This window comes from Euprymna scolopes, chromosome 22 (genome assembly GCF_053919585.1).
Source record: "Euprymna scolopes isolate OS-2025 chromosome 22, ASM5391958v1, whole genome shotgun sequence".
In the NCBI taxonomy this organism is placed as follows: Eukaryota; Metazoa; Mollusca; class Cephalopoda; order Sepiida; family Sepiolidae; genus Euprymna; species Euprymna scolopes.
In genome coordinates this window covers 108,918,741-108,934,180 of record NC_136503.1, presented here as the reverse complement: position 1 = coordinate 108,934,180, position 15,440 = coordinate 108,918,741, and the positions used below count along the sequence as shown (strand labels likewise).

Here is a 15,440-nt window from a genome sequence, read left to right as displayed (position 1 = left end):
GACGAGCTTTACAAAACACATGATGGTTTATTTCGTCACACGGCCGCGTTTCCATCACCAAGAATTCAAAGTCTCACATTTTAGTTTCAACATGACGTCTCGCTCCCTAGACGACTGCCTCCCTCTGAGTTTTCTCACTGACTGACTAACTCTAAAGTTTTTTCTCTATTCCTAGAATTTTCTATTTTCCGTGACGTCATACACATGTTAAAACATGTGCCTTCTTTCACGTGTCCTGGACATACGTGTCCAAAACTTTTCCTATTTCTCAGTAACCTATTTTTCCAATATGTTAAAAACATTATCTTATAAGCTGCATTCTTTTAATTTAAAATTTCATAAACTTGAGAGTTCACATTCTTTCCTTGAAATATTTATCTATATTCTAAACAAATGTTTGTTTTACATTTTTAAATTCTCACACGTAATCTATTTCTAAACTAAATTACGAGGTTTGAATTTGTCTATTGCTGTTTCATTTTCATTTTAAACTAAATTCTCCATTTTTATACTTACATGAAAAGGGGACAGCCCTTATCATGTAACATTTATATATATATATATATATATATATATATATATATATATAAACCAAAGAACTAATATTTATTTAATATTTAAAATATATTCTCGTAGGATTTATTTAGATTTTGAATTTAACATTTCGACACAAAGACGATTTTCAAGCCTTTTCAAGGTAATAATAGAAATAAGGCCTTTAAGATTACTGAAAAATGTTTCCATATTATCAACATGTCCAAACTGGACTACATAATTTTAAAAAATAAACTATAGCAAAGTATGCCAATAGCATAGTACGACAATAAAAAAAATGAAAATTGGCTAGTTAGAATCAAATTTTCTTCACTAATACAGAATTAGAATGGACACAGCTAAAGAGATAGATTCAGGTTTTATTATTTCTGGTTTGGAAATCAGAAAAAAAAAAAACGTTAGCCATTATATTATCAGTTGCACAATTTTTTTTTTTCAGGAAAGGGTAATTTGTTTTCATTTATTATAGTTTTTATTAATGCTTGAGAAAACTCGGCTGGTTTTCATAATTGATAATTAAATTTTTTTTTTTTTTGTTACAAATAAATCAAAATTATTTATATAATTGGAATGTTTTCTTTATTTGAAACATTTTTTTTTTAAGTACTTTAATTTTTTGTTTTTAGATGCATTGCCACCGAGATGCAAAGGGTTACTGGACAATCAAATGAAACAATTGTTTATTTTTCTTTTAAAACAACTGCAAGTGGTTTTATATCTGGGCACTTGGAGTTAGGGTAAACTAGTGAAGTCAAAAATTCTGCCAAAACTGATAGAAAATGGGACTTAATAAAAAAGTGTAAGATGCAGGTCAATTTCTAATTTCAAAACTGGAATCCGTGAATGAACAGTCGAAAGCATTGTAAAAAGAAAAAAAAAAAAAAAAAAAAGACTTACTGGAAATATTCTTGAATGTATTTGTTGCCTTTGTAGGTGAAAGTTTTGTCTCCGAGATCCCAGTCGTCGGGATCTTCACAAAACACTGTACCGACTGAGAACCCACCATACTTTCCTGAAAGAAATTAATTTTTAAAGATCAACATTCCAATACAAAATTAATTCTATTTTTGTTTTTTTTTTTAAATTTTTTTTGTGCTAATTTGTAAAAAAAAAGGTTCTTGTCCAGAATTCCCCCTATATTAAAAAACAAAAATAAAAATCTATGGTGTATGTAGCCATGACATTTTTTTTTTTTTTTTTTTAAATAGAAAATCATTTTTAATGATTTTAATCAATTAATGGTAAATCGTAGGTATTACAAGGTTGATTTTAATGGAATATGACATCTTTTGTTTTGCCACAGGTACATACACCATAAAATTTTTTTCTTTATTTTTGTTTTGATTTATCAGGTTGAACTCTTGCCCGAACCAATACGAGTCTCTCCAGATTTCCTGCCACAGATCTTTAGGATCACAGTTTATGTCATGTGCAATTTGCTAGATGTATGTGGATCTAGGTCACCCTCTGCTCATACGCCAGTGCTGTGGAGTCCACAGCAATACATTTCTCGCCAGCCCTTGCTTGCTCCTCTGGCAGTGACTGGAAAATTGTAGCCATCGCTCCCTGATGGTAGTAGATATGGCAGGTAGGTTGCCATAAAGTTGCAGCTTTGTGGGATGATCTTGCCAAGATATATTTAGCACTGTTCATAGCATACGGGTGCACATGCTTCCTTCAGTAGGAGATGCTTCTCACTCTGGCCGACCAAAGATGATTGACCGCGCAAGCGAAAACCGTAGTTGAACAAGATGACTGTTTGATAATTAGACAAATCAGACATTTTCAAGATTTCCAAATCGAACTTAAAAAATGAACGGCATTAATATCCACTTTAAAAAATTAAACTTTTTTGCAAACGCAATATTTTTGAGAGGAAGCATCATTTTTATTTACATAATTCAACGTTATCTTCATTTTGGTTGTTTTCATCTTCAGTATTTCAGCCATTGTGTCTCTGCCCTTTTTTTTAAAGCCAAAGTTGAACAAGTGAAGTATGCATGGTCCCCCGTGAATGCACAGTAAACGAGACGTTAAAATAAATGACCAAGTTCAGCATTTTCCCCCCACCCCATTAAGCCCCAAAAGTCCTCAGGGGACATCAAATCCTGCTGAAAATAAACAAATGGTGCAGTTTTAGGCTTTAACATATGTAAATTTGAGTTCTGCACCATGCAAAAAAAAAAAAAAAAGAGAAATGACTAAAAGATCCTCTAGGGCACATCATTATACAGAAATCAATTAGTTACAACTTTTCGGAAAGTTTTATAAAAATCCAAGGCATCAATTTTTTTTAATAAGCACAAAAGTGTCAATTTTAACCATTTTAATCTGAAAGGCACCACTAGGGGGGCAACCAGAGTTTTCCCAGGAAAATCTGTTCTGTTACTTTTTTTACTCATATCATGTTTAATGTTTGTGCAAAATTTCCAAAAATTCTGAGGCGTAGTTATTGAGAAAAGTGTAAATGGACGAACGGACAAGGGTGAATTTACAGCCCCCACTCCCTTTTGTTTGGGGACCAACAAAACTGCCAGGCAAATAAACAAACAAATCGCAAATATTCTCAAGTTTTTCAAAGCAAACATGGGAAATAAGCTGCATAAAATGTTATATTTCTAAACATTATGTTGCCGTTCCCCACAAGCTGACAGAGCAAAACAGAAAAAAATGATCAACCCTTTTTGGCAACTGAATTTTATTATCAACAAGCAGGCTATTCAACGTTGCCCGGTCGTAAAATACACATAACTATTACATTATTATATTGCAGAATTCTTATTTATTATAAACAGAAATATTTTAAGTATTAAACGTAACGTTAAATTCCTTTAAAGTAAAAAAATTAAAAAAATAAAAAACGGAAAGAAACCAAGACATATGCATGCGAGTACCATGCTTCTTTCTAAAGAGTTAATTTTTTTTACAAGAAAAAAAAAAAAAAAAGTACTCAAGTCGAGCTCTAAACTAAAACCTAAAGACAGTAAGTCAAATATGATAACCATTAGGCCAGCTTGACACTAACTTTGAAACAGGTTTCCAAACCTACTTATTCTTAATGCAAGTAATCTGTCATGTGAATGATAAATGCATGCGCATTTGTGAAAAAATTGATAAACAGATAAAAGCCGCTCCGCCCCCCCCCCCCGACTTTCCCATATACCAATTTAAAAAAAAAAATTTTTACCTCTTAGCAGCCTTTTTTTTTTCCAGATGAAAAGAAACTGAAGTTTTCCACATGTCTGAATACCCTATATACCAAATCTCAAGTTTGTAGGTAAAAATTGTTGAGTATATAGGTTGAGAAGTATCCTCACACATACATTCTCACTTTTATAGATATAATAGAAATAGACAACATGATACAAGAAAGACAAATGTAAATTGGCTGTTTGTGGCTGACTTTGAAAATCCTACAAAATAATTGTAAGTGAGATACCAGCATTTGGATATCAAAATAAAGACTCACCTTCGTAGTTATAAACTAGAATATCCTTGTGTCCTGGTCTATGTTCATTATCGTTAATGTCACCTATCTCGATTGTCAGGGTGTTGGTACCTGTCGCCGGTGGTGTGCCACTATCAGACATCACGATTGGCATGTAGTAGAATTTCTGTTCTTCCCGGTCAAAAACCGCTTTGGAGGAAACAACACCAGTTTGGGAATCTGCAATGAAAAAAGGTTCAATGTGGATATAGCCTTTTTGGCATAATAGAGCGTTTGCTTATGGGGCTGGGAGCTCAGGGTTCAATCCTGGGTTGAGCCATACTCTAAACTTGAAAACAAAATAATGATACTAGTGTTAAATACGAGCAAGTAATTCCAGTAGTACGAGGGTCATAAAAGTAAGGCCTATTTTTTATTTGTTTTATTTTTTTATTTTTTTTTTTACTCAAAACTGAAATGTTGAAGATCTATGAAGACAGGTGGGATACTATTAAAACGAGTGACCGTTTGTACTCCACAGTTTATTCTTTCTACATAGTCACCACCATTCTCAATGCACTTTTGCCAGCCTCTTTTGATGCCTCGGTTGTAAAAAGTCCAAAGCGTGCTTCGTCATTCACATCTGTTGCCATTCTGAATTCAATGAACCCATCTCCTAATTGTGCTGACATCAAGTGCATTGGCTTTGTAAACGTTCAACAGGCACCGGTGAGTGTTGATCGATTCAAATTTTTTCTGCATGAAACATCTTTCTTCAATGACACATATCTTGTTTATGACGCATGTCCATGACAGTATGACAGGGGTTGCTTTTTCAGTCTCACACTGTCAAAGTCTGCAACAGAGATTAAACTCGCCCGGGTGTTTAGAGGCGTGTGAGTTTTGGGGGGGGGATAAATCAAAACAAAAGAATAAGCGAAGTAATGACCCTGTTTAAATAAAAAAAAAAAAAACAAAAAAAAAAAACAAACGAACGTGATGCAAACGAACATTAAAATTTCTTAAAAATCAGAAAAACAAAAACTAAAAAAGAAAATGCAAACGTGAGGAAACTCGCCCGGGTGTTTAAAGGCGTGTGCGTGTTGGGGGGGGAATAATAAAAAAAAAAACAAAAAAAACAAAAACAAAAGAAAATAAAAAACAAGAAAATGCAAATGTGATGGACCCCTCCCTCAAAAAAAAAAAAAAAAAACTGTTAAAACTTAAAAATCTAAATAATAAAAACAAAAAAAAAAAACAGCGAACGTAAAAAGTATGTGTGTGTGTTGGCAGGGGTAGATGGAAACTAAAAGTAATAACTGCTTAAATATTGAAAAAAAAAAAAAAAATGAACAAAAAATAACAGCAAAAAAAAAAAAAAAAAAAAAAAAAAAAAAAAATGAACAAAAAATAACAGCAAAAAGAAAAAAAAAAAAAAAATGAACAAAAAATAACACCAAAAAAAAAAAAAAAACAAATGAACAAAAAATAACAGCAAAAAAAAAAAAAAAAAAAAATGAACAAAAAATAACAGCAAAAAAAAAAAAAATGAACAAAAAATAACAGCAAAAAAAAAAAAAATGAAAAAATAACAGAAAAAAGAAAAAAAAAAAAATGAACAAAAAATAACAGCAAAAAAAAAAAAAAAATGAAAAAATAACAGAAAAAAGAAAAAAAAAAAAATGAACAAAAAATAACAGCAAAAAAAAAAAAAAAAAATGAACAAAAAATAACAGCAAAAAAAAAAAAAAAAAAAAATGAACAAAAAATAACAGCAAAAAGAAAAAAAAAAAAAAAAAAAAAGGGAGGTAGGCTCGAACCCAAAATAAAAAAAGTTTTGGTAAGTATGAGGATCGAACCTGAACCCTTGAGACGAAGTTGGAAATTAAAGTGTGAAAAATACGTGCGACGTTAACCATTGGGGCACCGCGAAATACTAACGGAAACACGTTTGAATTTATTTAACTATTTAGAATTGGCAGGTGCACGTTTTAATGACTTAATGAGGTTAACTTTGACTGCGGGAACGCTTTTTTTATTTTCTAGGATACTGGGTGGAGTGGGGGGGGGACCAGCTCCCCATAACAAGGGGATTGTCCAAATTGAATAGCAATTGTCTGTTATAAGGAAAATTTCCACATTGATCAAATCTGATTGCTTTCGGACATTTCTGGCAGAAAAATACTGCCAGAATTAGTTCCGCTTTTATTATACGAAAAAGCCTAATCCACATGCGGCGAGCAAAAAATGTTGAATATTTATCTTTTCAAAGTCGAGCAAATTAAATAGACAGGCGACCTCAGTTGTTAACTCGTAGATATTATGATTTATATGTGGTATAAAAAGTTTTAAGAAGTTGTGAGCCGACCGACCGCTTCTCATAAGAAAACGTTTTACAGATGTACACAAAAAGCGAACACACATACATACATTTTCGCTTTTATATTTATAGACATATATATATAGTTTGAAGTTGCTATTTTTCAAAAAGTAGGGTAACCAATGAAATATAATGAGGTTAATACGAGAGTGCTCAACACAAAAGTAGAGCAAGTTACAGTTTCAATTATCTTTACATAAGCAGTAATGTGTTGCTACACAGTCATGAGCATGTTTTGGTCTTATAGTAACTAAAGATCTCTTCAGGCAATAAGCGCTTATTTACGAAAGCGGAATTCAAAATGAAAACTCAAAATCAAATTTCAGCAAAACGAAGTCAGTTAGTTACTAAACTAAACACTAGAAGACCGAAACATGCTCATAACTGTGTAGCAACAAATTAAAAATTGTGTGTGTGTGTGTGTGTGTGTGTGTGTGCATATATATATAGAGAGAGAGAGATAATAAATGGAAAGATGGATGAAGGCACTCACTTGCATAAAAAGTCATACCAAACTTGTCGCAAAGCGTATATTCTGGACAACAACTCCCCTTGCAAGGGAGCCAAAACGTAAAGGGAGGACCATTTTTGGGTTCATCTGGATCATCTGCTTTTATAGACACCACGCTTGGATTAGGAGGGCTTCCTTCCAGGATTTGGGGACGATAGTCTTTTGCAAATGCTGGGTAATTATCATTCACATCCCTCAGCACGACGGTCAGCGTTCCGGTGCCAGTTCTCGGTTCAAGTCCTGAAATAAAACAGAAATATCGAAACAAGGAATTAGAATGCAAAAATGCGATAATTCTATTTCCTTCAATGGCGAACAATTGTGTGTTCTCTAAAGAAAGAAAGGTTAGAGAATCTACATAAAATATCTGATGTAAAATTTTATGGAGAAGACAATCCTCTTCAAACAAATATATGTTAAGATTTTAGGAAAACAATGGAAGTGGTCCTGAATTTATAAAGAGTGAAGCGATAAAAGGGTCACCCTAAAGCAAATAACACTACAGCTTTATTTTAAAACTTTTTGGTTGGTTGGTTGTTTTACGGCAATCAACCCTTTTCAGGTTATTTAATGCCGAATACAAAGATTTTGAAGAAAATCTTTTTAATAGAATATATTTGTTGTTTTCAAGTCGGTTTCTATTTAACCCATAGTCGGGACCCTAACAGGTAATACCACTCCTTGTCAGAGTGGACCTGAGAGAAATGGTAATTAAAGGGTGGCTCCACATTCCCCAAAGCCCACAAGCTGGTGCCTCACCACTGGATATAGTTTAAGGTCATATCCAGGACCTCTAAAACTTTTATTGAAAAAAAAAAAAAAAAAAAAAAAAAAAAATCAATTCAGGTAACTTGATTATGTAATAGAGCTGACATTAATCAATGTAGCCGCCTTCAGCTTCAATCACTGCCTCAATGGGAGACCAACAATAGAGTATAGTATGTAGAACAGAAATTTGATGCATTATTTAGATTCTCGTCTTGAAGGTTATTTTCACGTTTCAATCAATGTAACCTCTTTCTTTTTTCAGGTGCATCTTGTCGAACTCTAACTTTTCTGTCAAACTCAGAAATCTGCATGGAATTTTGAATGGACCCCCCACCCCTTTTTTTTTTGTAAATTCACACGGGTAGCAAATTTTTTTTTTTTTTTTTTTTACAAGGTAGTCACCACTTATCAAGGCCTGAAGGCCATCGAGGATAAAGATTAAAGTGTAGTAATCCTTAACCGTATAGATTGGGTAGAACTTGGATATTTTAAGAGGAAGGCTCAGCAAGAACTTGTCTACATTGGACTTTAAGGCTACCATATTGTAATTGACCGGGAAGCAAACCAGTGGAACAGTATTCCACAGGTGGGTAGTTCTAGGAAAGAAGCTCTTTTCATGGAATTTGTGTTTAGATATAAGCACAGATAAAGAGTGGGTAGGTGGGTGGGTGGGGGGGGGCAAATTGTTAACAGCGTTTCATAGTGCACGTGATAGAGGTCCCAATTTGCGGCACAGTGGTTAGAATACCTGAAAAAAAATTAAGTTCTAAAATGACATTCTTCTAAAGAGTGAAAGTTCAATCCTTAGTGTGGGCGAGCGAAAATAGAATTGTGAATTACTTGCAAATATTTATTCATGGTGTTTGTTTTGTTTGTTTTGTGCAAGAAAATTGTTTTCGGCTTTACAGAACATGATTGAGTTTTGAAAAGGAAAAAATAAAAGCAATAATATCAATGTTTGGTGTATTTTAGATCAAGAAGTCAGTATCTTCAGACAGCCTGATTTGATAGTGCCAGCATTGCTGTAAGTGCTGTTGTAAGGACTGTGTATAGAGATTGCCTCACTGCCCCTATCTCTCACACACACACACACATACAGAGAGAGGGAAAGTGATCGAAATAACATTTTTTCAATTCATTTTGCACATCAATGCCGTACGTTCTAAAAAGATTCACATCTTTTTCTCATTCTTTTTAGTCGCGTGCAAGCGACTCTAAGTCACTCCGTTGGTCTGTCCGTAACACTTTTGTGCTTGGCCTTTTTGGTTAAAATAAAAAAAAAAATCTAAAATCAAAGGCCTGTTGTTAATAGATGCTGTTCTTAGCTTTTTAAGCTTTTCTTGGCCTTTTGGCCAAGATCAAAGTAGTGCCGAGCCGTGCTAAAATGACTACCAAGGTCCAACGACCTTGTGACTGCCACCTGTAGGAAACTCCACAGGGATCTAGTGAGGGAGGCCGCCGACAAATCGCTATGCGCGCATTTGGATTGGCAGCAGAGTGAGATCCGCTCCGTGTGGAGCTGGGCGCCGGGTTCGAGTCATCTGAACAATTTGGAGTTCTCTCTAACCTGGCGATTGGCCCGAAACGTGCTTCCCCTCAACAATATACAATGCAGTTCTGGTTTCTTGGAGTCGCCGGCCTGTCCCCATTGTGGGACAGCGGCCGCAGAAACAACAGATCACGCATTTTTTGATTGTCGCGGACTCCGCCAGTACTGGTCGTATGTTGGCAATGGTGATTTGGACATCGAGACTGCAAGATGGCCGGGGGGGGGGGAGGGGTTTGCTGCATTTTTCTGATCAGGATCTGATCGCTTCCTTTAAACACCAACTACGGGTAAAGATCAGATGCGACAGAAGAAGACTGCATCGCGTGGCTTTTGAAAGAAATGGATATAGGTAGCAAGTCTGTGTGTACGAAGAGGGGCCAAATTTGAATACGTGTTCCCCGCCTAGGTGTGGAGCGCACGGTTCTGGGGTTTCTGTCGGACCCCTGCCTCTTTCCAATTCTACTTCCTTCAACCTCTCAGCCAGCCGAATACATCTTGTTTCCCTTATTAGAAAGCCTCAAAGACCCCCAACCTCTAAAAACAACAATTTTTTCTTTTGCACCCACAACCTTCCCCACTCCATTTAGAGCCTGTCTGCGAAACCCTGGTTCCTTTACAAACCAGAGTGAAACGGGTGGTCTAGCATTTCAGATAGGGTTGGCAAGGCCTTACTAACCCCCCCCCACGTCCCTCGACACAAATGAAAATTTATTTATATTGTTATCTTTTTTGTATTTTTTGATAAATAAAAAATGTTTTAAAATTGGGTTGAAGTAGGAACACCCCCCTCCCACCACACACACATAAATACAAATTTAAAGAGGTAACCATGATAAAAGATGCTGGCCGAGAGAAAAATCATTTAAAATTTACAACAGACAAAATGGATCAACCAATCTCACCATCCTTTTTGAGTTGGCCTTGTGCCTAAGTTTTTTGTTCATTTTCGCAACTGTATTTCTTTTTTGTGAATAAAAATACTGTACTTATGTTTGTAACTTTGTGATATAAAGTGGGGGATCACTTTTCTGTATTAATTTAATGTAAAATGATCACCCACTTTACAACCAGTCAGTCTCAAAGCCATTCAAGTCATTCTCCAGATCGTTCAAGTTGTTTTTGAAGGATTCCAGTTATTTTTTAAGCATTCAAATCATTCTTAAGGTCATTCAATCCAACCTTAAGTTCATTAAAGTCATTCTAAGTCATTTACTTTTTATTTATTTAAGTCATTTCAGCCCATTTTTCGGTCATTTTAGTTTATCTTTAAGAATTTCATGTCAATCCTACATTCACACATTCATTCATTACACGAGAGCATGCGACTAATGTCTATCGGCTTTGTTTTCCGGGTGGTCTAGCACTTGTACTGTCCTAGGCATTTTTATTATATTCACATAATTAATGTGAATCTAAAATTCAGCATAATAACCACGGATTAATGGTTATTCTCAACTAACTAGCCCAATAAAAGCTAAAAGGTTTGACTTCTAGAATTTGAAAATATTTGACAGACTTCAAAAAGACAAAGAATTTCCAAACATACCATTATCAATTCCAAGCACGTGGAGTTTGTACAGAGGAATTTGTTCTCTATCCAAAGGCTTATGTAACCACACTTCAGCAAAAACGACCGAGTTGTCCGCAGATGATTTCTCCCGAACCTGAAATTGACGATGTTGATCTGTCTTGCGATCTATTTTAAAGCTGTAAAAAAAAAAAATAAAAAAATGATCACTAATAACAATTCAGTAAACTGACAAATACAATCATTAGTTTCAAATATTGATTACCAAACTTGAAACAATCACCTCATAAAAGCATTACAATTTATAGCAAACTTTGAAAAGTGTCATTTAAAAATATCGTGTAAAATTACTGACAAAAGTGTAGTTTTTTGTTTTACGTTTTTGCGAAATAATGTTTGATATTTCCATACTTCCAAAAAAAAAAAAAAGCCAACCAAAGTTTTTCAAACTGATACGACGTGCCTAATTTCTTTTGTTCCAGATTTAAGTTGTCCAATTACCCAATGTTTACCTACTTATTAAAAAAAAAAAAACAAAAAAAAAAAAACTTCTTTTATGCTAGATAATTATTCTTTTTCTTTTCATAGAGAAAATTAAGTTTTACAAGTTTTTTCAAATCTGTATCAGCGTAATAACGATTTATTTAACAAGTTGGACATTTTGACAACTTAAGTAAAGATCATTCCTTCTTATCACTCTCACCAAAGGCAATCACTCCTATTTCGGTCCAAGGGAAATAACTCTTAAGTCTTAAATTTCATACCTAATAATTGAAAAAACAAAACAAAAAAAAAAAACAAGAAAAAAAAGTTATATTTAGAAAGATATGAAACATTTAACTTCTATTTTTGTATCTTACAAGAAATAAAGCAAAGTATTGTATCTGTTTGTTTTGTTTGTTTTTTTTTTACACAGTGATCACCACTTATCAAGGCCAGGAAGCCACTCAGGGATAAGGGTTATTGCAAGTACATTACGTTAGTGTGGAGATTTGATGAAGTGTTTACTTAAGGGAGCAGTTCATTAGGAATTTGTGAATGTTGGACTTGAAGACATCCAAGTTGTAGTCAGTTGGGAAGCAGGCAGACGGAACAGAGTTCCACAGGCATGCAGTTCTAAGAAAGAAGCTTTGTTCATGGAATCCGCGTTTTGATTTAGGCACAGATATAGAGTGGGGGAAATTTTTCACAGTGGATTCAGCTAGACGGGTGTTTTTCGTGAAAGATTGGCGAGGGGTGACCAGAGATTGGAGTTCAGACGAGCACCTGCTATGGAAATAACGATAAAACAAGGATAGGCTCGCAACGTCTCTTCTGTGGGAGAGAGGTTGCAGGGTAGAGAAAAGGGTATCCCCCACTAAGCCACGAAGTCTATTTTGTACTCTGTCAACGCAGGATAGCCTGTATTTAGCAGCTCCTGCACAGATATGGCAACAGTATTCCATCCTTGGACGTATTTGGCTTTTATATAGATAGAGAATTGCATCAGTAGTGGGATATCTTCTGGAGCGGTAGAAGGATCCCACCATCTTTCCAGCGACCTTGGCAACAGACTTGATGTACGTGTTCCATTTCAGACCAGGAGTAAAGGTCAAACCCAGAAGCTTGTCAAAACACGGGGCCTCACCCAGACGAGAGCCATCCATCACAATTGATGCCATTTATTAATAAGTGTTAGTTACTAACCTCAGATTTGCGACACTTCAAACAAGCATTTTTATTTTTTTTTTTTAGTTCTGTATCATCATGTTTTCGGTGGGATTCAAAACGTTGATTTTATTTAAAAAAAAAAAAAAAAAAAAAGAAAAAAAAAAAGAAAAAGTGGTAGTAGGCAGGAAGGCTCGAACCCATGTCGTAAATGCGGAAAAGTAAAAAAAAATCTGATGTCTTACTGCCACTCCATGACGCGACCAGAAGTGTAAAGCATTCAAATTTAATGTAGTCAATCAAAAAGATGACTTGCGGAAATGGTGTTGCTTTTAAACCTCCCCATGAAGGTTGTTTTTAATGTGGGGGGAAAACCAGCTCCCCAAAAAGGGGGAACTCTAGAAGTATCCAAATAAATAGTAATTGTCTTAGTATGAAGGCTTTCCTCTACATTGACCAAGAACCAATTACAAAACAGATACTACCCGAAGGTCACGCGGTTGCATTCAAATAGTTTCGCTTTATTTATACGAAAAAGACAAACAGAGACGTCGGCACAGTGGGAATTTTTTTTAAAACTCGATTAAAAAAAAAAAAGATAGAGGCAATATCCATTTGTGAATGCTGCAAGATATTATGATCTAGGAAGTATAAGAAAACTTCTCTCGGAATCTAACGCTCGCACCCATTTTGCCTTTTATATATTGGACTAGCGGGGGGGGGGGTACCCGGCGTTGCCCGGGTGTTGTCACCCGGGTGTTTGTGTGTGTGTGGGGGGGGGGTTAAAATAAAAAACGTTTTGGTAGATAAGTATGAAGGATCGAACCCGAACCCTTGAGACAAAGTTGGAAATTAAAGCGTGAAAAAAAAACGTGCGATGTTAACTACTGGACCACCACAAAATACTAACGGAAACACGTTTGAGTTTATTTAAGTATTTAGAATTGGCAGGTACCCGTTTTAATGACAGTGAGGTCAACTTTGACTGCGGGAATGCTTTTTTTTTTATTTATTTTTTTGTTTCCGCAAGATGTTGGGGGGGGGGAACCAGCTCCCCATAACAAGGGGATTGTCCAAATTGAATAGCAATTGTCTGATATAAGGAGAAACTCCACATTGATCAAAGCTGATTGCTTTTGGACGTTCCTGGCGATCGCACCGAGAACGATGTCTTAAGCTTCATTTTGCTTTTATTATTATACGAAAAAGCTTAATGCACATGCAGCGATCGAAAATTGTTGACTATTTATCTTTTCAAAGTCGGGCAAATTAAATAGACAGGCAACCTCGGCGGTTAACTGGTAGATATTATTTAGGCATGATATAAAAGTTTTAAGTTGTGAGGCGATCAATCGGTTCTCGGAAAGAAACCTTTCTTGGACATACCCGAAAACGCACACACAAACATTTTTGCTTTTATATTTATAGACTAGTTTGGGTGCCCAGCATTGCCTGGGTGTTTGGAGGTGTGTGTTGAGCAAAAATAAAAAGTGGTAGTAAAATAACATGGAGAAAAAAAAAAAAAAAAAAAAAAGAAAAAAAGTGACACATTTGTTGTTGTGCTCACTGCGAAACTGGAAGTGACGTAGGTTTAAATTAAGGCTAGACAATCGAAAAGAGGGGATGACTTTTGAAAATATCAGCAAAAAACACGACCTCTCCCTGTAGAAAAGTGCCCAGTTGAGAGTGAAGGAATTAGTGTTTTTAGCCAATTTTTTCATATTTGTCGTCCGAAGGGTCGAGCTTCAAAATGATACTGATATCATGAAAATCAGTCTCCTCTGTCGAAAGTTTTGGGCAGACATACAAACATACATACATTTAAACAGGCAGATGAGGCGTTATATAACAATGCAGTCTCGCTGAATCTCGTGTGCTCTCATGCACATATGCAAATTTAGAGGACTGTTTTTTATAAAAACAGGCCACTGGAGCAGATGAGCGAGATGCGAAAACGAGTCTACAGAAAGTACTGACAGACGACGCTGCTGCAGTGAGCTGAAGTTTTGGGTGCTCTTTTTTTCAATTGCAAACGGCAGACTTATATGGTGACAGGTGAGAATATCAAATTCCATAATCCATAAATTATGGAATTTGATAAAGGAAGCATTCAAGCACTCATTGATAATTTCAAACAAATATTTTTTTTCAATTTATAAAGAATTTTAGGTTCTTATTTAGAATTGCACCCATTTAAAAAAACAAAAATGAAGACAAATCTTCATGCTGTCACACTTATCACAGAATAAAGATGGCATATTCTAAAAATCAAATTTTATGAGAAAGTGAGGAGAGAACCAGGAGCAGTCTCAGTGTTTAAGAATGTGTTTAAGAATCAAAGGCAGACAATCCCATTCAATGCTATTTTATTATTAACTACTAATAATCGTTAAATTTTATTTTAATTAAAAATAAAAAATACTTGATCAGTTGATGTGAATTTTGGAATATGTATGTACATCAACGATTTTTTTTTTTTTTTTTAAATAAGTGTGTTTACTTGAAGCAAGAGATGTTATTTTTGAAGAACCTTTGTTTAAAAAAAAAAAAAAAAAAAGAAAAAAGTATATTGTTCTATTAAACCTTTGTTTAACTAATTTGCCTTTACTCGTTTTATTAAAAAAAATAAAATAAGACATTTTTCATTCAGTAATGAGGTTTGGAAGATTGTTGGTTAAAAAAAAAAAAAAATTTTTTTTTTTTTTTTTTTACAAAGGAGTAACCACTTATCAAGGCCCGATGGCCACTGGAGGACAAGGGTTAATAAGCATAAAGTCGTCAATGGGACAATGTCATAATTGTTAGTAGTTTGGTAAATTGAATTACTTAAGGGGAACGCCTCATCAAGAACTTGTTTACATTGGACTTGAAGACGACCATATTATAATCAGCTGGAAAGCAGGCAAAAGGAAGAGAGTTCCACAGGTGTGCAGTTCTAAGAAACTTTGTTCATGGAATCTATGATTAGGTACTATGAATGTTTATTGATGTATATATGTATTGTTATATAGTCACAGTCCCAAAAAGTGTATATGTTGGATAGCAGGGTATTAAAAGCTGGGGGGGGGGGTCTAT

The 15,440-nt window shown here is 34.8% G+C and overlaps 1 protein-coding gene across 1 annotated transcript in view; it reads right to left on the bottom strand.

The window, feature by feature from the left end:
- LOC145243624 (neural-cadherin-like) overlaps positions 1–15,440 on the bottom strand; it is a 273,070-nt gene that overhangs the window by 60,965 nt on the left and 196,665 nt on the right. The window contains exons 19-22 of the mRNA XM_080106647.1: positions 10,737–10,897; positions 6,856–7,113; positions 4,025–4,222; positions 1,453–1,567 (exon numbers count right to left, since the gene is read on the bottom strand). Of these exons, the coding sequence (XP_079962773.1) occupies positions 1,453–1,567; positions 4,025–4,222; positions 6,856–7,113; positions 10,737–10,897 (732 nt within the window). The remainder of the gene's footprint in view (positions 1–1,452; positions 1,568–4,024; positions 4,223–6,855; positions 7,114–10,736; positions 10,898–15,440) is intronic.